Here is a 23251-nt window from a genome sequence, read left to right as displayed (position 1 = left end):
CAACATGGCGAAACCCCATCTCTACTAAAAATACAAAAACTAGCCAGGCGTGGTGGCGCATGCCTATAATCCCAGCTACTCGGGAGGCTGAGGCAGGAGAATCGCTGGAACCTGGGAGGCAGAGGTTGCAGTGAGCCAAGATCGCACCATTGCAATCCAATCTGGGTGAGAAAGCAAAACCCCGTCTCAAAAAAAAAAAAAAAAAAAAAGGATGAACTCTGGAGTCAGAGTCTCGGGTTCCAACCCGATCCCCACTCGCTAGCTGTGTGACTTTGAGCAAGCTGCTTCATCTTTCTTCCCTCTGTCTCTCCATCCCCAAATGGGGATAATAATAGTACCAATCTTGAAAGTGTCACTCATTGTCATTATTCGTCTGCTACCTGGAGGCTTCGTGTGGGCATCAAACCAAAATAATGCTCTGAGATGGAATGCTCCAGGCACTTGAACTCGGCTGCGCCTTCTGCCTGGTATGCCTTCCACTCTCTGGTCCAGCTGGAGCGTCTCTATTTGTCATTTAGGACTTACATTTGGGTCACCTCTTCTGTGAAGCCCTCTCAGAGTTCAGGTACCTGCCCTGAGCTCCTACAACTCCTATGCACACCCCTAATTGAACTCATGTCACCCAGCATTGTGAGGGGCCCTCTCTCTGTCCACCATTCCCTATGGTGTGTAGGCAGCAAAGACCCTTCATTTCTCTTGGGGTCCCTGGGTGCAGCGAGGTACCAGGCACAGAGGGGACTAGCTGAAAGTCTGCCAACGAAATAAGTCAAGTAGATCCAGCTGGGAGACTATTCCCAGGAGAAACTCTGCCAGAACCCAGGGCTACAGCAGGGGATGGAAGGAAGGAGGGGGAGGGGACTCCAGCAGAGACCACGTGGTCACATGAACCCAGCTGGACAGCCACAGGGGAGCTTACCACCCTGTAGCCTTATCCCCAAGACCTAGGTGTCCATGATCTGAGGCCATGAGTTAGTAATAATCAATATTAGCTGGGCACAGTGGCTCAAGCCTATAATCCCGGCACTTTGGGAGGCCGAGGCAGGTGGATCAATTGAGGTCAGGAGTTCAAGACCAGCCTGGCCAACATGGTGAAAACCCGTCTCTACTAAAAATACAAAAATTAGTTGGGCTTGGTGATGTGTGCCTGTAATCCCAGCTACTTGGGAGGCTGAGTCAGGAGAATCACTTGAACCCGGGAGGTGGAGGTTGTAGTAAGCCGAGGTGGCACCACTGCATTCCAGACTGAGTGACAGAGCAAGATCCTGTCTCAAAAAAATTAATAATAGGCCGGGCGTGGTGGCTCAAGCCTGTAATCCCAGCACTTTGGGAGGCCGAGACGGGCGGATCACGAGGTCAGGAGATTGAGACCATTCTGGCTAACATGGTGAAACCCCGTCTCTACTAAAAAATACAAAAAACTAGCCGGGCGAGGTGGCCGGCGCCTGTAGTCCCAGCTACTCGGGAGGCTGAGGCAGGAGAATGGTGTGAACCCGGGAGGCAGAGCTTGCAGTGAGCTGAGATCCGGCCACTGCACTCCAGCCTGGGGGACAGAGCGAGACTCCATCTCAAAAAAAAAAAATAATAATAATAATAATAAAATAATAACTGCCAACATTTATTGAACGCTTGCTGTATGCATTTTATACATCAACTTGAACTCATGAGGGAGATACGATGACCACCTGCATTTTACAGATGAGAAAAACCTCCACAGGGAGGGCAAGTGACTTGCCCAAGGTCATCCAGCCTGAAATAACAGGACTGAGATAGGATCCCAGGCCTTCTCCCTCCAGGACCTGGCTTTTTGACTACTCTGCTGTGATGGGCAAGGAGGAGCCAGTGTTTCCAGCAATATTTATGCATTTGTAATAGAACATTCAGAAAGCCAAGAGAAATGTGAGGAGGACAAGTTCATTGCTAGCCCTGTGAACGGATGGCAGAGTAATTGGCAAAGAGACGGGGAAGGCATGCCAGGCAGGGGACAGTGTAAGCAAAGGTGTGGAGGGAGGATCCCAGGGACAGGATCTCTGCATTCCGGAACCCCAGGGGGCAGATGCAGGGGGTTTTGTGGTGGGCAGGGCAGAGGGCGGGAGTCACTGTGGTGACTGTCTGGTCCCAGGGTCACTGGCACTGAGCCACCCTGCGCAGGTGGCGAGAGAAACCGGGCCTCTTGCCATCACCAGGATCTGCCAACAGGCCTGAGAAGGAACTGACCAACAGCTTTGCACCTTCCCCAAGGACTTCCTTCTCACCCCATAATTATGTGATTACTCACTGGTGGCTCCAGGAAGACAGGTGAGGCCTCCTGGAGGGAGGAACCTGAATGTCCAAAAAAGTCCACATGGAGGCTGGGGCTGCTGGGACCCCCACAGTAAGGTCCAGGTAGGGTGGCCACTTCCTCCTCTCCCAGGAACCCCAACCTGCTGGGCCCAGCTGTGTCGCTGCTGCCAGTGGCGAGAGAGGTGGGTCTCCCCCAGCCTGTTTCAAGTCCTCATTGTCTCCATGCAGCCAGCAGCCAAGACTGGGCCCCACAGAAGCTGGAGAGCCCAGGGGGTAATTTCAGAAATAAGAGGCTTTGGGTTCCCAAAAATCCAGGCTCACTCTATTCTGAGACAAAAACACCTCTGTTTCTGGCTCTCCCTTCTTAGAAGGGCTGTTCCCTTTATAGCCCAGGGCTAAACCAGGGCCAACCAAGGGCTTGCAGAAAGTCGGAGCAATAGACACCAGGTGCATACTGCCCCGGCAGCCTGCCTCCTGCACCCCCACCCAGGCCTTGCCCCCAAACACCCCTGGGAGGGTGAGACAGGCCAGTGAGCTGACAGCTACCTGGGGGCAGAGGCTGAGCAGGGAAGCACTGAAACCTGGGGCAGGGGGAGAACCCAGAGGTGATGTCTGCTGAGGGGTGGGAGATGAGCCTGTGGCTGGATTGCAGGACCCCAGAGGACAGGCCTGAGAAAGAGGAAATGAGCCCCCTCCTTTGCTAGCCCCCACACTGGTTGAGATCCAGAGATCGTGCTCCTGGGATCCTCCCTCCACGCCTTTGCTTACACTGTCCCCTGCCTGGAGAGGGGTTGGGGTGAGCTGGCTCTGGGCCATCCTGAGTGGCGCCGGGACAGACAGCAGGGCTGGGAGGGAGCCCCCATGGGTAGGTGTGGGGAGGCAGGGAGCTCTGCCTGAGGAGATGCAGGTTCAGGGGACATAATCTCAGTCTCCAGGGAGCAGGGCCCTCTGAGGCCCAGCGGGGCCAAGGGGAGGCTGGCAGAGGTGGGTCTTGGCTGTGACTGAGCCAAATCATTTTCATCAACAGAAAGCCCCCCGAGAGGCAGGTGCTGCCCGAGGTGTGCGGAATGAGCTCCCGGGAGGCGTATGTGAACAAGGGGATGGCTGGAATTTGGCAAAGCATTTATGGACTGGCGAGCTCGCGACGCCAGACCAATGTTCTCAAAGTGCGCTCTACGGAATGCGATGGCAGGATCACTTGGGAAGTTCATCAGAAACACAGGTCCCCGGACCTCAGCACGGACTTGGAGGGCACAGGGGCTGGAATCGGGGTTTGTAACAAGCTCCCCCAAACCTGACTTTCATGCACAGTGATGTCTTCAAGCCACTGGACCAGAGGGCCCCTGAGGTCCCTTCTCCAGAGAGAACCTGGATTCTCCCCATTGTGGAGACTGCATCGAAGAGAGCAGCATCCCTGCCAGGCGCAGTGGCTCACGCCTGTAATCCCAGCACGTTGGGAGGCTGAGGGGGGCGGACCACGAGGTCAAGAGATCAAGACCATCCTGGCTAACATGGTGAACCCCATCTCTACTAAAATACAAAAATTAGCCGGGCGTGGTGGGGCACACCTGTAGTCCCAGCTACTCGGGAGGCTGAGGCAGGAGAATGGCGTGAACCCGGGAGGCGGAGCTTGCAGTGAGCTGAGATCCGGCCACTGCACTCCAGCCTGGGCGACAGAGCGAGACTCCGTCTCAAAAAAAAAAAAAAAAAAGAAAGAAGGAAAGAAAGAGAGGAGTGTCCCGAGGAATGGATGATCTGGAAGTCAGCGGGGCCCACACACCCACTCAGGAATCTATAGGACGCAGGTGTGAATTCATTCTATCCTTATAGCCTGGGGTGTCACTGGTGGTTGCCACCGCTCTACCTATTGGACAGGTGAGCAAACCAAGACCCAGAGAGGTTCAGTCACTTGGCCAGGGCCACACAGCTAGTGAGGAGCTGGGCTAGAAGCGGAAGCAGATGGGCTGCTGCAGAGTCCTCGAGCCTGGGCTCTGCTGCCCTCTGCCCTCTGATCCACCCACAGGCTCCAACCTCCCAGACACCTGCAGTTTCCACCCATTTTCCTATCGGCCGTCTGTGGCTTTCTTGGCTACCGAAAGCTGTTCATGTGAATGTGCCCTGCCCTTCGCTCCCTGCTCCCTTGTTCTGTGGCCCCTGTTCACACACACCCTAAGGCCTCCTCCCTCCCTGGCCCCTGCAGAAAGAGAAGCCGATCTCCTGTCTCAGGAGCAAGTGCCGGCCGGCAAAGGGGACCTTCCTCTACTTCCTGCCACAGGCCCTGTCCCCACACACTTCCTGCCCCTGCTCTGCTGGGAGGCTGCTTCCTCCCCCAGCGCTGGATCCCACCCTCAGCTCACCCTCCAACAGGGCCCCCTCTCTCCTCTTGCTTGCCACTCCCTGCTCCCTGGAGGGTGTTCTGGCCTCCTGTTTTGAAAAGCAGAAAAGCAATGCCAGCTTCCCGGGATCTTCTGCCAACTCCAGCTACCATGCCCTTTGCTCCCGCCAACTCAGCTCCTCAAGGGAATGGTCTACCTTCGGTGTCCTGCTTCCCCTTCCTCGCCCTCCTCACCCTGCTCCAAGCTGGCATCTGCCCCTCCACTGCACAGAAGGGCTCCCCCTCCACCGGCCTTTACAGGGAGGAAGCAGCAACATGGAGGAGCTGAACTGCAGGGGCTACAAGGATTGCTCAGCTCTGACCCCCAAAGGCCGCAAAGCATCTTTGGCCGCAGGGCTCCAGGAAGGTGGGAAGGCAGGGAAGGGGGCGGGAGGCTCTGGGGCGGTGGACCTTGCAAAATGTTGGGGTTGGAGGCCTCTAAGCCAAGGAAGGACCATGGGGAGCCCTGAGGTGGGCTGGCTTCGGTCCAGCCGGCTCCCTGGGCAGCTCCCCAGATGGGTAAAACTGTGCGGCTGGCCAGTCCCTAACTCTCCTTCCCCCCTTCCCCCACCTGCCCTCCCCAGCACACACTCTCCTCTTTAACCCCACAAAGAGCCTGGCTCTGCCAGGTTAATCATTCTTACAAAGGCAGACGCTGGGGGACACGGGTGCAGCCTTCACATATCTGCGGGGCTGTCATGTGGAAGAGGGAGCCGCGCCGTGGGGGGCAGGTCAGGGAAGCTGCGGGGGCAGGTTCAGCTCCATCTGGACCACCTCAGAGAGAACCAGCTATGCTGGGGGCATGTTAGTTTCCCTGAGCCTAAAAGCGGACAATCCCATGAATAAAACATCTGCCAATGCCTTCCCCTTTCCTGAGCGTTCCTGGAGGCTGCTTCGCTCACCCTACCGGGCAGGTGCTGATTACCCCTTTTATAGACAAGGAAACTGAGGCCCAGGGCCATGCAGCAGGTCTGTGGCTGACTCTGGGCTGGAGCCCAAGTCTCCTGTCTGGAGGGAGGGGCAGGGAAGACCTGCCAGCCCTGCAGCTGATCCACTCACCCAGGAGCCAAAGACAGGGCAGGCCTCTCCACACTCGCTGGGCCTGGGCTGTGGGGAGGGGTCAGGGGATCTGCTGGGGAGGGGCAGACATCTTGGCAGGGAGTGAGCATCCCGTCCACAGTAGTATTCAAGCAGGGTTTGTTGACGGAGTAAATGACTATACATACCCATAACTCTTTCAAACTCAGATTCTAGGGCACCATGATTTCTTTGGGGGATAGAAAATGAGAAAATGGAAAATTCTGGATTGCTGTAAGAATCCTAGCCAGCATTCTCTGTGCCAGGCACATGGATCTTCTCATTTCACCCTCACATCAATCCATAAGGCAGGTGCCATTATCATCCCCACTTTCCACATGGGGATGCCGAGGCTCAGAGACACACAGTGACTTGCCTAAGGCCACACAGCTCATTAGTGGCAGGACCAGGGCTGACAGCCAGGTCTGTTTTCTGAATCCAGGCTTGTACGGCGACATTGAACTGCCCTGAGGACAGCTCTCAGCCGACGGCCAGGCTGGTCCAGTTCCCTTGTGGCCAGCACCAGGCTGCCAGGAGATGGAAGGAAGGCTCTCGGGGTGCTCACAGGCCCAGGGCCCTGCGTTATCTACAAAGGCACAACTCTTCATGGTGTTCAAAGTCCTTCCCTGTATGCCTCCCAGAAGGAGGCAAGGAGGCTGGACGAAGGGCGTGGGGCTCAGGGAGGGGCCGTGTGGGACTCTGGACGCAGCAGTCATGTGATCAAGACAGTATCAGGTCTCTGACAGGCAGGGCTGATCCTTGCATGGCAGCCTGTGACACACAAGTTGGTGTGGGCTGGCGCAGTGGGCCTCAGTGGCTACTGCCCTGAAGGATAGCATCCTGTCTACATGCCTCAGAGTGGAGGCCAAGGAGCCTGCTTGCTGAGAAGCTACAGAAAGAAGGAGGGAGGGGCCAGGCACAGTGGCTCACGCCTGTAATCCCAGCACTTTGGTAGGCCGAGGCGAGCAGATCACCTGAGGTCAGGAGTTCAAGACCAGCCTGGCCAATATGGTGAAGCCCCATCTCTACTAAAAATACAAAATTAGGCGGGTATGGTGGCAGGTGCCTGTAGTCTCTGCTACTTGGGAGGCTGAGGCAGGAGAATCAGTTGAACTCAGGAGGCGGAGGTTGCAGTGAGCCGAGATCGGGCTATTGCACTCCAGCCTGGGCAACAAGAGTACTCAGTCTCCAAAAAAAAAAAAAAAAGAGGGAGGGAGCCCAGGGAGTCAAAATGCGTAGGTTCCAGCCCTGGCTCCCTGCGTTGGGGCTGTGTGACTTTGGAACAGGCACCTGCCTTCTCTGAACCTCCATTTGTTCATCTGCAAAATGGGGATGATGGTCAGAGACGTCTGAGAGTGTCAGAGGCCTCTGGTCCAAGGTAACCGTGAATGACTTTGGTCCCCTGATGCATGGTCTCTGACGCCATTGCCAGGCAGCTGCTCACCAGCAGAGGTCCAGTCCTGAGCTGGACTCTGTCTAGCTCCCCCTGCTCAGCCCCCTACCCCGACTCCCGCACCTACCAGCAGGATGTCGGCAACCACTGCCCAGTTGCAGGACAGAAGCAGCTCCCCAAGGCCCAGGAACACCTGTGGACAGAGGGTGGCCTCGGTGAGGATTCCCAGACCCCAGTCACTAATCCAACCTGTTGCTCCCCACCTGTGGAGAGGAGAGACTGGGACGCCACAGAGAAAGGCATTATTGAAACTTATTGGATTTAGCAAGGAAGGTCTGGAACTGTTTTTCCAGTTCCAGCAGCCTTGACGGTGGGTAGACAGAGCCAGGACCCATAGGCGAGTGTCCAGCCCCTGGAGTCCCTCGCTGGGGCCCAGGAGGAAGCAGCTAGGCCTCCTCCCAGGCCACTTTTAAAGGTAAGAAAACAGACATTAAGCCAGGCACAGTGGCTCAAGCCTGTAATTCCAGTACTTTGGGAGGCTGAGGTAGGCGGATCACTTGAGGTCAGGAGTTCAAGACCAGCCTGGCCAACATGGTAAAACCCCATCTCTACTAAAATTACAAAAATTAGCAGGGTGTGGTGGCTCACATCTGTAGTCCCAGCTACTCAGGAGGCTGAGGCATGAGAATCGCTTGAACTCAAGAGGCAGAGGTTGCAGGGAGCCGAGATCACGCCATTGCATTCCAGCCTGGGTGATAGAGTGAGACTCTGCCTCAAAAAAAAAAAAAAAAGAAAAGAAAAGAAAAGAAAAGAAAAGAAAAGAAAAGAAAAACAGAGTTTAGAGAAGAAAGACTAAAAGACTGCTTGGATGTTGCCCACCCCTCCTCTGCTTTCCCCAAAAGTCCGTATACACTGAGAAGGCATCTATTGTGTGCCAGCCAGCGTGCCCAGCCCCAGGCACCCCACCAAAGGCCCCTCCAGGCCATCCCCCTCCCCGTGGAGCAGGACAGGGAGGTGGGCAAGGCCCGGGACACCCATCGTGCAGACGCTCAAACTGAGCCTGGTCAAGGATGGGGCTTGTCTGGGGTCACCAGCTGACCCTGAGTAAAGCCTGCCTGGGGCATGAGGCTTACGGCCCCTGCCCAGTGCCCACCCCCAGCTCTGCTCCCAGTGTCCTCTGGTTACCACAAGCCCGGAACCTGCCCCCCTTTCACCTCGTGCCAAGGGATTAGGACAATCCTCATTCCCCTCACTCAAGAAGAGTTTAATGAAGCAGCAAGAAGAAAGAAAAAAAAAAGTCTCATTTCTCAAAGCTTCCAAGAGCTTATTGCAAGGGTGGAATTAGTCATTCCTGGATCACGGGGCTGTCCCCAGGGTAGCCCAGGCTCAGGCACCCGAAGACCTGATGATCAGTGGCTGCGGAGCACCCGGGACAGACGACCTGAAGGGCCACCGCCCGAGCACCCACCACGCACCAGCCCTGTCCTCTCTTGTGACCCTGTCTAAGCCCTCAGGTTAGGTGCCCTGTAAGGCAGATGTCATTACACCCATTTCACAGATAAACTCAGGCCAGAGGGCACGCATCAAGCCACATCCTGATCAGCGCCCCCCACCCCCCGCCCTGTGATGGCCTGTGCATGGTGAGGGTGAAGAGGCCACTGGGGGGAGGGGGGGTTCCCAGCATCCACAGAGCCTGGTGAGGCTAGCACCAGGGAATCAGAGGACAGCCCGAGATGGACGTGGAGTCCCTGGGCGGAGGTGGCACGGGGGAGAAGCCTGAAGGACAGTCAGGATCAGGACGGGCCCAGGACAGCCACAAGACCACGCCAGGCGGGGACCCACGGGAGCGGAGGCAAGGGGCTGGGATGTGCCTACCATGCTGGGCGGGGCAGGAACGTGGCCCAGCTCTGGTGGAGGGAGAGCAGAACCAGCCAAGGAGCCCAAGCAGCCATGCGCTCTCCTGGTCTAACTCAGCCCCTGGGACTGCAGTGCCTGGTCCCTGGCACCCAAACTGAGAGGCCCCTGAGGGCAGGTGGGTCTCCCTCAGGCCTGGGACATGGGGCCGGGCACCCACAGGGGCAGAAATCAAGAAGTTGTTGGCAGACAAGTCTCAGGTGGGGCCTGGGCAGCTGCAGATCCGCATTCCAGCCTAGCAGGGTCTGCCAGCTGCCTCCTGGGGCCACATGAAAGCCTGGCCTGACTCACACCCTCCTCCCTTCAACTTTTTCCGGGCACCTGCACCTGGCCCTCCAGGCCTCTCCCCGCTTTACGACGCCAGCATCTGCCTCTACCACCTCCATCTCCGTGCAGCCCAGGCACCCCGTCCCCCAACCAGCCCCCCGTTTTGCTCTCCTCGGCCACTCCACACCCATAGGACACGCTGAAATACACCTTTTCCTTCCTCCAGCTGGGGCAGGGTGGATCCCGGCCCCAAAATAGAGCCCATCAGAGGGAGGCTGCAGCTACAATGGGGCCTTTCAGACTAAAGAAGCCGCCCAAGGATGCCAGGTCTCCTCAGACACACCTGGAGGCCGGCACCGTGCCACCAAATCCTTGTCTCCGCTTGGCAGCTTTGAGGGGCAAAGGGCTCCGCTGCAGAGAGACCACCTTCTAATCCTGTAATTACAGAGTGTCCTGGGGCGGCGGCCACCAGGGCTGACTCAGCTCCTGGAGGGGTTCCACAGCCAAGGGGTGTGACCTCCTGGGGTGGACGGGCCCAGCCACACCCTGCCTTGCTGAGCAGGACTGGGGAGGCCACCACCTCTGGACCTTGGCTTCCCCAACGGTACAACGCCAGGGTGCCCCAGATGCTCCACCAGGACCCTCCAGCACCAGCAGCCCCTGCTTGTTAAGCTGGTAACCCCACTTTGCACTGGGGTTCCTCACAGGCCAGTGCACACTGGGTCCTAGAGCCCAGTGGCTTCCACGAGCAGTTCAAACCTGGGCTCCAAAACTCAAAAGCAAAGCAAACACACAAAAAGTGCTCTGGGGCCGGCTGCGGGCACTCACGCCTGTAATCCCAGCACTTTGGGAGGCTGAGGCAGGCAGATCATGAGGTCAGGAGATTGAGACCATCCTGGCTAATACCGTGAAACCCCGTTTCTACTAAAAATACAATTAACAAAAAATACAAAAAATTAGCCAGGCGTGGTGGCAGGCACCTGTAGTCCCAGCTACTCAGGAGGCTGAGGCAGGAGAATGGCGTGAACCTGGGAGGTGGAGCTTGCAGTGAGCCGAGATCGCGCCACTGCACTGCAGTCTGGGCGACAGAGCGGGACTCTGCCTCAAAAAATAAATAAATAAAAAATAAAGGGGCTCTGGTTTGTAGAATTCAGTTGACTGTTCGAAGCTGCTCCTACATGGGCATCTCAGCCCTGCGATCCCAGGTCCCTGTGGACACTCCCTCCTGGACGGCCGCAGGCACCTCACACTGAATAGCTGCCTAAACTCATTTTCTCCCCTGTCCCCAAACATCTCTGTTCCTGCCCAGTGTGGCTGAGCCAGCCAGGACACAGGCCCCGGGGCAGACTGGTCGCCAGCAAGCTGCTGGAGCTTATCTCCTCTGGCTCAGGAATAGCGCCCGGTCCCCATCACCCAGGCCAGACGCTGGGGTTGGGGGTTCCCTACATGCCTTGCTCACCCTCACACCCCTCATCACCGATTTCTGTCCATTTTGCATCCTGCACATTCCTTGAATCTGCCTCTTTCTCCTGTCCATGGCCTCTGGCCAGTGCACTCCAGGCCTCCCCGGCTGTCTCCTCCCCAGTTTCCCAGGCCCCACCATCCCTCCAGACACCAGCCCTGGAGGGGACTTCCGAAAGAGAAATCTGACTCTGCCCCTGTCTCCTCAGAGTCTGTGTGGCCTCCCTGCACCCTGGCTTAGATCCCTCTGGGAGATACGGCCTGGGAACACTGCCTGGAGCCTGAGAAACATGGAGCCCCTCAGTCCCTGGCCTCTGCCATTCCAGACCAAGATAATTTCCCCCTCGAGCTAGGAAAGTGATGATAAATGTCCCTGGCTTTAGTCATCCCCAGCCACAGAGACCCACACGCATAGGTATCCATGCTCACACTGTCACGCACGCGGCCGCGTGAACATGCCCAGACACACGCACAGCCAAGGCCTCCCACACGTGCACACGAGATCAACATACAAGCACTTTCACACACAAGCACACTCACACGCATGCACCCACACACGGACATCCACAACCTGAGACACACACGAAGAACTCACACGCCACAACTACGTACAGATGTAGGCAATGGGGAGCCATTCAAATTATCAAAACGTGTGGCAAGGGCACCAGAAAGATGATGGCTATAAACCCTGGCACAGGCTCGTTGGGGTGGACTTGCCGAATAACAACCTGGCATGTACCCATGCATCCCTGTGGTCTCATAATAAGCATAGTAATTATACTCACACACACACACATACACGTACACAAACATGCTTGTGTCTTCACTCTTGTGCACATCTATGCACAAGAGCGGATGTGCACACACTTAGATCTTCACACACACATTCCTCTCCTCTTGTCCACCTGCACGTGCAGGTTGGCAGGAGGAGGAAGCAGGCAGAAACGGTCAGCCCCTGTGGCGTGGCAGGGCAGTGCCTTCAATCTTGGTTCAGCTCAGTCTTCCAACTGGGTGGTAACTGACTCTGAACTGCAAAGAATGGATTCTGAGCCCACCAAGAAGGGAAAAGGCCAGTGTCCCCTAGGGTCTCGCTGTGCCCAGGGCAGAGCTGAGACCCAATCCCCCTCTCTCACTGACCAACTCTCTGCCTAAGCCAGTCAGGACACAGGCCCCAGGACACAGACCAGCCGCCAGCAAGCTGCTGCACCGTCTGGCACGCTTTGTCCCTGGGCTTGCCAACCTGTAATTGCAAGGACCGGCATTGGGGCACAAGGGCACCACCTGGTTTCCAGGGGCCGGCGGCAGCCCAACAAGCCAGTGGGCAGGCAGGTGGGGAGTGAGACAGTGAAGGGAGCGAAAGCTTTGCGTCCTCCCAGAGAATTCGGCTGAGATTGTGGGCTCTCCTGGTGTGCCATGCTGCCAGCCAACAGACACCTGTTGCATCTTGGCAGGGCTGTGGGGCCCTCAGGGGAAGCATGAGTGGGCCTGTCTCAGACCCTCTCAGACAGCGCCTGGTGGGGCCTGGTTACTCCAGCCCAGAAAGCCAGGTAGAAAGGGCTTATCCAAGAGGCTCCCCAAGGGCCAAGTCTGGGAAGTGGTAGGAACGCTCCCCAGAGTTGAGGAGCTCACATAGCCCAGCTTTCCATACCACTCCAGGGACCAGAGAGCAGATCCCACAGCCATCCCCCGCATCCTGGGCTAACCCTTGAGGACAGCTATGGTGGACTACATCCTGGCTGATCTCTGCCAACCACCCCGCAAGCTCCCCTGTGGATGCCAGATGGGCAGTTATCAGGCCTCCATCCCAGGTCCTCACGCAGGAGTCTTCAGGACTGGGAAGGGGCTGGGCACAGTGGCTCCCACCTGTAATCCCAGCAATTTGGGAAGCCGAGGCAGGCGAATCACTTGAGGCCAGGAGTTCGAGACCAGCCTGGCCAACATGGTAAAACCCCTTCTCTACTAAAAATACAAAAATTAGCCAGGTGTGGTGACGGGCACCTGTAATCCCAGCTACTCGGGAAGCTGAGGCAGGAGAATCGGTTGTGCCTGTGAGGGGGAGGCTGACAGATCGTGCCTGCACTCTGGCCTGGGCAAAAGAGTAAGACTCTCTCTTAAAAAAAAAAAAAAAAAAAAAAGACTGGGAAGGGCAGTGTCCTCTCCTGGATCTAAAGGCCTCAGTGACAGCCACACTGGCTCTGCTCTGTGCAGTGGTGGCCACGTCTCTCCTCGGGCAAGGAGGGAACTCAGAGCTATGATCAAGTTTGGGCAGGAAACAGCCTTCAAGATCACCAGGGTCAACTCCTGAGCAAAGATGGAGAATTGAAAGTTGCATCATAGACTTAAGTTTCCACGCAGAAGCAAAAAATAGTAAGCCAGAAAAAAAGTGATTTTTTTTTTACCAAAGAAAAGAACAAAACCTAGCGAAATAAACATTCCCTACTGGCAGCCAGGCGCAGTGGCTCACACCTGTAATCTCAACACTTTGGGAGGCTCAGGCAGGAGGATTGCTTGATCCCAGGAGTTCAAGACCAGCCTGGACAGCATAGCCTCTATCTCTACAAATAATTAAAAAATTAGCCGGGCATGGTGGCATGCACCTGTGGTCCCACCTATTCCAGAGGCTGAGGCGGGGAGGATCCCTTAAGCCTGGGAGGTTGGGGCTGCAGGGAGTGAGACATGATCACACCACTGCACTCCAGCCTGGGTGAACGGCAAGATCCTCAAAAAAATAAAAAATAAAAAAATAAAAAAAACTGGCAGCCAAGCAAAAGAGCAGACAGTTCTGTAGAAGAGGGTATTAACCTTCTAGGCTTTCCCTCCCCACAGTCATTCACTAACACCCCCATATCTGGAGGGAAATAAACTGAGTAGTGTCCCTGAGAGCCAGCAGGGAAAGCTGCTGGGGAGAGACAAGTAAAACCAGAGAAAGCCAACGACTCCAACCACGGACTCCACTCAAGGCCCGAGGGCAACCCCCGTCTCGGAAGGGAATGCACCCAGTAATTAAGTAGAATGAACCGTGTTATAGAGCATTTACCTGAATCCCAGAAGACAGAGCAGACAGCCCAGGTGTTTTTACAGGTGCCTCATTTGCCTGAGCCCTGCATTTCCCTCCGGCAACAGAAAGGTCTGCAGAACCTAAGCTCAACTCAGACTGCATTACCTTTGGACAACGGAATGGTCACAGAGAAGGCAGGGAGAGTCAAAGACACAAAGTCACCCACACGATTATCAAAGCCAATCCAGTTTCTGCGCAGAGCTGCCCACACCCAGCTCAGAGGAAAGTCATTCAGCATGTAAACTCTGGATACATATTGTAGAAAAGCAAAGAAGGAAGGAAAGGAGGGAGATAAGGAGAAAAAAATCCAACCTGGCCGGGCACAGTGGCTCACGCCTGTAATCCCAACACTTTGAGAGGCCGAGGCGGGTAGATCACTTGAGGTCAGGAGCTTGAGACCAGCCTGGCCAACGTGGTGAAACCCCGTCTCTACTAAAAAGTACAAAAATTGACTGGCATCGTGGAGCACGCCTGTAGTACCAGCTACTCGGGAGGCTAAGGCAGGAGAATCGCTTGAACCCAGGAGGCAGAGGTTGCAGTGAGCTGAGATTGTGCCACTACACTCCAGCTTGGGCTACAGCATGAGACTCTGTCTCAAAAAAAAAAAAAAAAAAAAAAATCCAACCTAAAAGATAGGCAATAAGAGAAGGAGCAGAAGGAAATTCCTTATATTGGCTTCAAGTTATAAAACAATGCAATGAGAATATTAATTCAGACTGGGCACAGTGGCACATGCCTGTAATCCCAGCACTTTGGGAGGCCGAGGAGTTTGACACCAGCCTAGGCAACATGGCAAAACCCTGTCTCTACAAAAAATAGAAAAACTAACTGGGCGTGGTAGTGCATGCCTGTGGTCCCAGCTACTCAGGAGGCTGAGGTGGGAGGATCACTTGAGCTCGGAGGTCGAGGCTGCAGAGAGCCATGACTGCATCACGGCACTCCAGCCTTCGTGACAGAGTAAGACCCTGTCTCAAAATAAATAAATAAATAAATATCAAAGAAAAGACAATCTCATGCATAAATGAACCAAAAGAAAATAAACTCTCTAGCCTTTTGGGAGATGGGGGTGGATAAAAATTTCTTAATCACAAAATCTACCCAGTTAGGAGTTGAAGCAAAATAAAGAACTCAGGAATAAAGAATCTGTGTAAACAGACTGATAACAAACCTTGAATCTACTTAAATAAGAAACTATTGTCAAGCCACTACAAGGATGATGCTTAAAGAACAGACTGTGGCCGGGTGCGGTGGTTCACACCTGTAATCCCAGCACCTTGGGAGGCTGAGGCAGGCAGATCACCTGAGGTTGGGGGTTCGCGACCAGCCTGACCAACATAGAGAAACCCTGTCTCTGCTAAAAATACAAAATTAGCTGGGCGTGGTGTTGTATGCCTATAATCCCAGCTACTCAGGAGGCTGAGGCAGGAGAATCACTTGAACCCGGGAGGTGGAGGTAGTGGTGAGCCAAGATCGTGCCATTCCACTCCAGCCTGGGTAACAAGAGCGAAACTCCGTCTCAAAATAAAAGCAAAAGCAAAAACAACAACAAAAAAAGAAAGCAAAAAAATAAATGAACAGAAAAAAACCCAAACAAAACAACAGCAGACTGTGAATGCTCTAGAAAAAGTAAAAATAATAATATAACTAACAAAAATCAGGAGATTGGGGAGAGAAGGGAGAGAGGAGGTAGAAGAAGGCTGCTGTCCACTTTCATAGCTCGTATTCATCAATAAGTCCACGGTTTCACAACTAATTCAAACTTAATTCCTTGGATTTCACTTCAGTTTCTTCAAGTGGATTCATATAAATTAAACGTATTATATGATTCTATTTATATGAATTATCCACAACAGACAAATCTATAAAGACAGAAAATAGATGTAGCAGCCGCCTAGGGCCAGGGCTGGGGAGCAGAGAGATAGATTGGAGGGAAATGGGGGTGACTGCTAATAGGCATGAAATTTCTTTTTGGGGTGAGCAAAATGTTCTCAAATTGATGTGATGATGGTTGTTCAACTCTATGGATGTACCAAAAACCAGTGAATTATACACTTTATTGGGTGAACTGTCTGATACATGAATTATTACTAATATTATTTTGAGACAGGGTCTTGCTCTGTCGCCCAGGCTGGAGTGCAGTGGTGTGATCTCGGCTCACTGCAGCTTCTGCCTCCTGGGTTCAAGCGATTCTTATCCTCAGCCTCCCAAGTAGCTGAGATTACAAGCACCTACTGCCACACCTGACTAATTTTTGTACTTTTTAAAAAAATATTAATTTATTTATTTTGAGATGGAGTCTCACTCTGTCGCCCAGACTGGAGTGCAGTGGCGCAATCTCGGCTCACTGCAAGCTCCGCCTCCCGGGTTCATGCCATTCTTCTGCCTCAGCCTCCTGAGTAGCTGGGACTACAGGTGCCCGCCACGTCGCCCGGCTAATTTTTTGTATTTTTAGTAGAGACGGGGTTTCACTGTGTTAGCCAGGATGGTCTCGATCTCCTGACCTCGTGATCCGCCTGCCTCAGCCTCCCAAAGTGCTGGGTTTACAGGCGTGAGCCACCACGCCTGGCCCATAATTTTTGTATTTTTAGTAGAGATAGTGTTTCACCATGTTGGCCAGGCTGGTCTCGAACTCCTGACCTCAAGTGATCCAACTGCCTCGGCCTCCCAAAGTGCTGGGTTTACAGGCATGAGCCACTGTGCCCAACCTGATATATGAATTGTATCTCTATAAATCTGTTTTTAAAAATTGCACTACCATATGACCCCAGGTTAATAAAACTATTTCTACCTACCCATAAGCCTGTGAATGGACAGACAGACACATATATGGAATGATAGTTACCTAATTGAATAACAGATATGGAAGTAAAAAGGCCAAAATGTGAAGAATTATTCACTCTTGTAGATGAAAACAGGAATAACTGTTATTGTCTTCTCTGCGCTTTTCTGCTTTTGCTTTGGTTTTTTTAGTGTCCCCCAAATAAAAATACCAAAGTCATTTGATAAAGCATGATAGAGTGAACTGTTGGTCCCACCCTTGACCTCACCACAGCAGCACTGTGCATTCACAGCCGTGACTGACGTGTGGAATGTCTCCAAGCTCAAGCTTCAGGTCTCCGCTCATGCCCTTAGTGACCCCATTTGGTCTCATGGCTTGAAATAACCAGCCTAGACCTCTCTCCTGAACTCCAGACTCATACATACCCAATTGCTTTTTTTTTTTTTTGAGATAGAGTCTTGCTCTGTCACCCAAGCTGGTGTGCAGTGGTGTGATCCTGGCTCACTGCAACCTCCACCTCCCAGGTTCAAGTGATTCTCATGCCTCAGCCTCCTAAGTAGCTGGGACCGCAGGCACCCACCACCACGCCCGGCTAATTTCTATATTTTTAGTAGAGACGGGGTTCACCATGTTTGCATTGGGCACCCAGCCGAATTGCCTCTTAATATGTCCAGTTGAGGCCGGGCACAGTGGCCCACGCCTGTAATCCCAGCACTCTGGGAGGCCAAGGCGAGCGGACCACTTGAGGTCAGGAGTTCAAGACCACCCTGTCCAACATGGTGAAACCCCCTTCTCTACTAAAAATACAAAAATTAGCCAGGTGTGGTGGCAGGTGCCTGTAATCCCAGCTACTCTGGAGGCTGAGGCAGGAGAATCGCTTGAATTCAGGAGGCAGAGGTTGCAGTAAGCCGAGATCACACCACTGCACTCCAGCCTGGGCGACGGAGCAAGATTCTGCCATAAACAAATAAATAAATAAAACAAATACAATAAATCAGGTGGAAGTGATGCTTTTCAAGTTCCTGGCCTGAGGCTTCACAGACTTTGCAACTTCCACTTTTGCTGCCTAGAGCACTGCCCTGAGATGGTCAGGTAAGGAAGCTGCTCTCGCCTAGGGGAGGATGAGCGGCCACATGGAGAAGGATGAAGGGGACCCATGGGGCAGCCAGAGGTGAGTAAGGTCAGCGTGGACATTCCGGTGCGGTAATCGTCCAGATGAAAGCAGCCACGTGAGTGGACACAGGCCAACCAGCAGAGGAACCATCCAGCCAGGCCACGGAATCAGAAATAATTGGGCATTGTTTTAAGCCACGAAGTTGTGGGGTGATTTTTTATGCAGTAGTAGATAGCAGATACAACCCCTAAGTCAGATCCTCTCACCTCTGCGCTGGACACTCTGGTGGCTTCCAGTGTCAGTGATATGGGAAGCCAGAGTGAATCTACGTACGAGGCCCTCCATGATCCACACCCTCACTGCCCCATCACTGTGACCTCTGACTTCATCGCCTCTACTGCTCCCTGGCTGACCCCATTCCAGCCACATTTCCCCAACACACCAGTCATGCATTCTCCCTCAGGGCCTCTGCACAGGCTGTCCTCCGCATGGACTGTGCTTCTCTGCTCCACCCCGTACCCTCATGGCTTCTTCCCACACTTATTTCTGGAATGTCACAGTCTCAACAAGGCCTCCCCTGGCCCCTTGCATTGCTCCTGTCATTCTCTTTATCCCCTTTCCCTGCTGTTGATCTCCACAGAACTGATCCCCATCTAACATACTATGGTATCTGTTTGTTTGTTTGTTTGTCGAGAGGGAGTTTTGCTCTGTCACCCAGGCTGGAGTGCAGTGGCGCAATCTTGGCTCACTGCAACCTCTGCCTCCCAGGTTCCAGCGATTCTCCTGCCTCAGCCTCCCTAGTAGCTGGGATTACAGGTGCACACCACTATGCCCTGCTTATTTTTGTATTTTTAGTAGAGGCAGGGTTTCACTATGTTGGCCAGGCTGGTTTCGAACTCCTGACCTCACGACATCTGCCTCCCTCGGTCTCCCAAAGTGCTGGGATTACAGGTGTGAGCCACTGTGCCTGGCCTTTTTTTTTTTTTTTTTTTTTTTTATTTTTTTTTTTGAGAAAGAGTCTCGTTCTGTCACCCAGGCTAGAGTGCAAAGGCGCAATCTGAGCTCACCGCAACCTCTGCTTCCTGGGCTCAAGCGATTCTCCTGCCTCAGTCTCCTGAATAGCTGGGATTACAGGCACACACCACCACGCCTGGCTAATTTTTGTATTTTTAGTAGAGGCAGGGTTTCACCATGTTGGCCAGGCTGGTCTCAAACCCCTGACCTCGTGATCTGCCCACCTCGGCCTCCCGAAGTGCTGGGATTTATGGGCATGAGCCACCGTGCCTGGCCTATGGTGTTGATTTTCTATGTTTATTGTATTACACACACATACTTTTGCCTGCTTTGTTCATGCTGTACCCCAGTGCCTGGAACAGCATATGGCAAAGAGGAGGTGCTGGGGAAATATTTCATACGTGAGTGGACATTGCTGCTCTTCCTGGTGGAGACCTGCCTCTCAGCCACCTGGCCATGGCCATAGGCTTGGCCATTTGAGGCCTCAAGCACATCTCCTCCTTCAACCCATGGGGCCAAGCAGGGGTGTGAGAGAGTCCGGGTTTCTCACCTGTGAGACCAGAAGAGCAGCACGGAACTAGAGACCCACCCTGGTGGGCTTCGCCACTGTGCACACAAACACTTTCCTATGCAATGTCAGATGTCAGCAGGGCCCAGAGGACAGTAGAGAAGGAACCCCTGGGGCATGATGGGAGATTGCATTTTCCAAAGATAGCCACTGCAATATTTCCAATTCCACAAGTTCTTGCAGATCACTGATACTCTCATCAAAAGATAGAGTCTAGGCCGGGTGCGGTGGCTCACACCTGTCATCCCAGCACGTTGGGAGGCCGAGACGGGCGGATCACGAGGTCAGCAGATCGAGACCATCCTGGCTAACACGGTGAAACCCCCGTCTCTACTAAAAAAATACAAAAAACTAGCCGGGCGAGGTGGCGGGCGCCTGTAGTCCCAGCTACTCAGGAGGCTGAGGCAGGAGAATGGCGTGAACTCGGGAGGCAGAGCTTGCAGTGAGCTGAGATCCGGCCACTGCACCCCAGCCTGGGCGACAGAGAGAGACTCTGTCTCAAAAAAATAAATAAAATAAAAAAAATAAAAGATAGGGTCTATTTCTACTTTTTTCTTTGAAATGGAGTCTCACTCCCTCACCCAGGCTGGAGTGCATTGGTGGCAATCCTGCCTGACTGCAACCTCCACCTCCTGGGTTCAAGTGATTCTCCTGCCTCAGCCTTCCAAGTAGCTGGGATTACAGGCACCTGCCATCATGCCAGGCTAATTTTTGTATTTTTGTAGAGATGGGGTTTCACCATGTTGGCTAAGCTGGTCTTGAACTCCTCATCTCAAGTAATCTTCCCGCCTTGGCCTCCCAAAGTGCTGGAATCACAGGCGTGAGCCACTATGCATGGCCTAGAGTCCATTTCTTTGCCCCACTAATTTGAGCAGAAAGTTGTGCTCAGGTGAAAAAAAAAAATAGCATGCAGAGAATGCAAGTTACATTTATGGTAACTTTCAAGGGTAGGTCATAAAAGGCAACACAGTTCTTTCTACCTGGCCCACTATCTCAGAACATTAGTCCTTGTTTAACCCGGCCACCATGCGGTGAGGAAGGAAGCACAGACCACACGGAGAGGCCACAGACAGGTATACCAGCCAATGGCTTCTGCTAAGGTCTCAGTCAATAGCTAAATCGACTGCCAGGCAGGCCCCACCACTTTGATGATCCAGCCCCTCACCCTTATCCAGCCTAGCTAACACCAAGTGGAAAAGAGATGTCATCCCCTCTTGCTCTCAAACCTGGCCTAAACTGCAAATATGTGAGCAAAATAAATGTTTTTGTTGTTTTAAGCCATTAAGTTTTGTTACATATGCATAGTAATTATAACAGGCTTGGCCGGGCGTGGTGGCTCACACCTGTAAACCCAGCACTTTGGGAGGCCAAGGCAGGCAGATCACCTGAGGTCAGGAATTGGAGACCAACCTGGCCAACAAGGTGAAACCCCATCTCTACTAAAAATACCAAAAATCAGCCGGGTGTAGTGGTGTGCACCTGTAATCCCAGCTACTCAGGAGGCTGAGACAGGAGAATTGCTTGAACCTGGGAGGCGGAGGTTGCAGTGAGCCAAGATTGCACCATTGCACTCCAGCCTGGTCAACAAGAGCTAAACTCTGTCTCCAGAAAAAAAAAAAAACCAACAGGCTCAAAAGTTTGCTTATCTCTTTAAGGAAGCCGAGAGGTAAGGAGTAGCACTCCCATTTTCTTGCTAAGAAAACTGAGGCTCCGAGGTCAAGATATTGCCCTAGGTCACACAAGTCACACAACTGGTAAGGAAAGAAGAAGGAATGACGTCCAGCTCTTTCAGACACATCATGGCATGCTCCCTCCCACGCCCCATTCCCGTCCCTCCACCTTGACCACAAAGCCCACCTAAGGGGGGATAGCCAACGTTCAGCCACATCCTCCAGCCACCAGGTCAGTGCTTTGGGTACAGTCCCTCCTCTGAGCACAAACCCCTTCTCTGAAGGGCAGCAGCTCTGGGAAGAAGGCCAAGGAAGGTGGTATAAGCCAAGACCTGCTGTGTGCGTGTCTGGACCCTAATTAACAGCCGAGAAGTCCACTTCCCTTGCCAAGAGGACAGGAAAGATGGAAGAGATGGAACCCTCTGTTTCTGTAGGTGACCACGGGGCATGGGCTCCCCCAGGGAAGGCCCCAGACCAGACTTTATATTCTCAGAAAAGCTCATTTCCATGAAACAAGCAGCATGATTTGGCCCCTGCTTCAGGAAATCTGGGAACAGACACACAGTGCGACCAAAAATCATCCTGCCCACACAATGCAGTTACAGGCACAAAAGTAGCAGGAGAAAAGCTATACTTAGCCACAGACGCACATGTGCACACAGGCACATCCCACGCGGTTCTCTGCATGTCCTGAGGTGGGTGTGCACACTCATGCACAGAGAAGTGTACAAAACAGCACATGTCAACACACGCATACACACCATGTACACACACACACACACATTAAAATAGATCTATTTGTACATACAATGTACATTTAGTACGTCTATTCATTTGTGCTAAACGTACATTGTATGTACAAGTATATTCTTTTTTTTTTCTTTTTGAGATGGAGTCTCACTCTGTCACCCCGGCTAGAGTGCAATGGCATGATTTCGGCTCACTGCAACCTCCACCGCCCAGGTTCAAGCGATTCTCCTACCTCGGCCTCCAAAGCAGCTGGGATTAAAGGCACACACCGCCATGCCCAGCTAAATTTTTAAATAAATTTTTAGTGGGGACGGGGCATGGGAGAGGGCATGTTGGCCAGGCTGGTCTCGAACTCATAGCCTCAAGTGATTTGCCCACCTTGACCTCCCAAAGTGCTGGGATTACAGGCATGAGCCATCGTGCCTGGCTAGTATAGTCAGGGTTTTTGTTTGTTTGTTTGTTTGTTTGTTTGTTTGTTTGTTTGTTTTAAGACAGAGTCTTGCTTTGTTGCCCAGGCTAAAGTTCAGTGGCACAATCTCGGCTCACTGCAACCTCCGCCTCCTGAGCTCAAGCGATTCTCCTGCCTCAGTCTCCTGAGTAGCTGGGATTACAGGTGCCACCACAATGCCTGGCTGATTTCTGTATTTCAAGTAGAGATGGGGTTTCACCATGTTGGCCAGGCTGGTCTTGAACTTCTGACCTCAAGTGATCCACCCTCCTTGGCCTCCCAAAGTGTTGGGATTACAGGCATAGCCACTATGCTCGGCCAGTATATTTGTTTTAATGTATACACACAAGAATGAACATATACACACTCATATTAGATGCACACACACCCACCTTCCCATGAGCCCTTCCCAAGAAGAGTTTGGAGCCTATCTCCCCAGGACTTACTCCTTCAACAGCAGAAATCATGCAGGAAGGACTTTGGTTCCTTCAATCTGAGAAGTGAAGGGAGGGAGGGATGGATGGATGGATGGATGGACGGACGGACTGCTGAGTGGGTGAATGGATGGGTAGATTGGTTGGTGGGTGGGTGGGTGGGTAGGTGGATGGATGGATGGATGGGTGGATGGATTGGTGGGTGGGTGGGTGAATGGATGGATGGATGGACGGACTGGTGAGTGGGTGGATGGATGGATGGATAGATTGGTGGGTGGGTGCATGGATGGATGGATGGATGGATGGATGGATGGATGGATGGATGGATAGACTGGTGGGTGGATGGATTGATGGATGGATTGGTGGGTGGGTGGGTGGATGGGTGGGTGGATGGGTGGGTGGATGGATGGATGGATGGATGGATGGACGGATTGGTGAGTGGGTGGATGGATGGATAGATTGGTGGGTGGGTGGATGGATGGATGGATGGATGGATGGATAGATGGGTGGGTGGATGGATGGATGGATGGATAGATTGGTTGGTGGGTGGGTGGGTGGGTGGGCGGGTGGATGGATGGATGGATGGATGGATGGATCGATGGATCGATGGATGGATTGGTGGATGGGTGGATGGATTGGTGGATGGGTGG

General features: G+C 53.2%; 1 protein-coding gene across 3 annotated transcripts in view; it reads right to left on the bottom strand.

Moving 5' to 3' along the window:
• The window catches only part of SPNS3 (sphingolipid transporter 3 (putative)), a 60861-nt gene that overhangs the window by 7587 nt on the left and 30023 nt on the right, over window positions 1-23251 (bottom strand). For 2 of the 3 annotated variants that reach the window (XM_023184631.1, XM_023184632.1), the window contains exon 9: window positions 7252-7317. The exons of the other annotated variant lie outside the window; for it this stretch is intronic. In XM_023184631.1, the coding sequence (XP_023040399.1) occupies window positions 7252-7317 (66 nt within the window). The remainder of the gene's footprint in view (window positions 1-7251; window positions 7318-23251) is intronic. 3 annotated transcript variants of the gene reach the window in all.

Source organism: Piliocolobus tephrosceles, chromosome 16 (assembly GCF_002776525.5).
Source record: "Piliocolobus tephrosceles isolate RC106 chromosome 16, ASM277652v3, whole genome shotgun sequence".
NCBI classification, from domain to species: domain Eukaryota; kingdom Metazoa; phylum Chordata; class Mammalia; order Primates; family Cercopithecidae; genus Piliocolobus; species Piliocolobus tephrosceles.
Note: the sequence above shows the minus strand (reverse complement) of the source record. Positions and strands in the feature narration are given on the sequence as shown.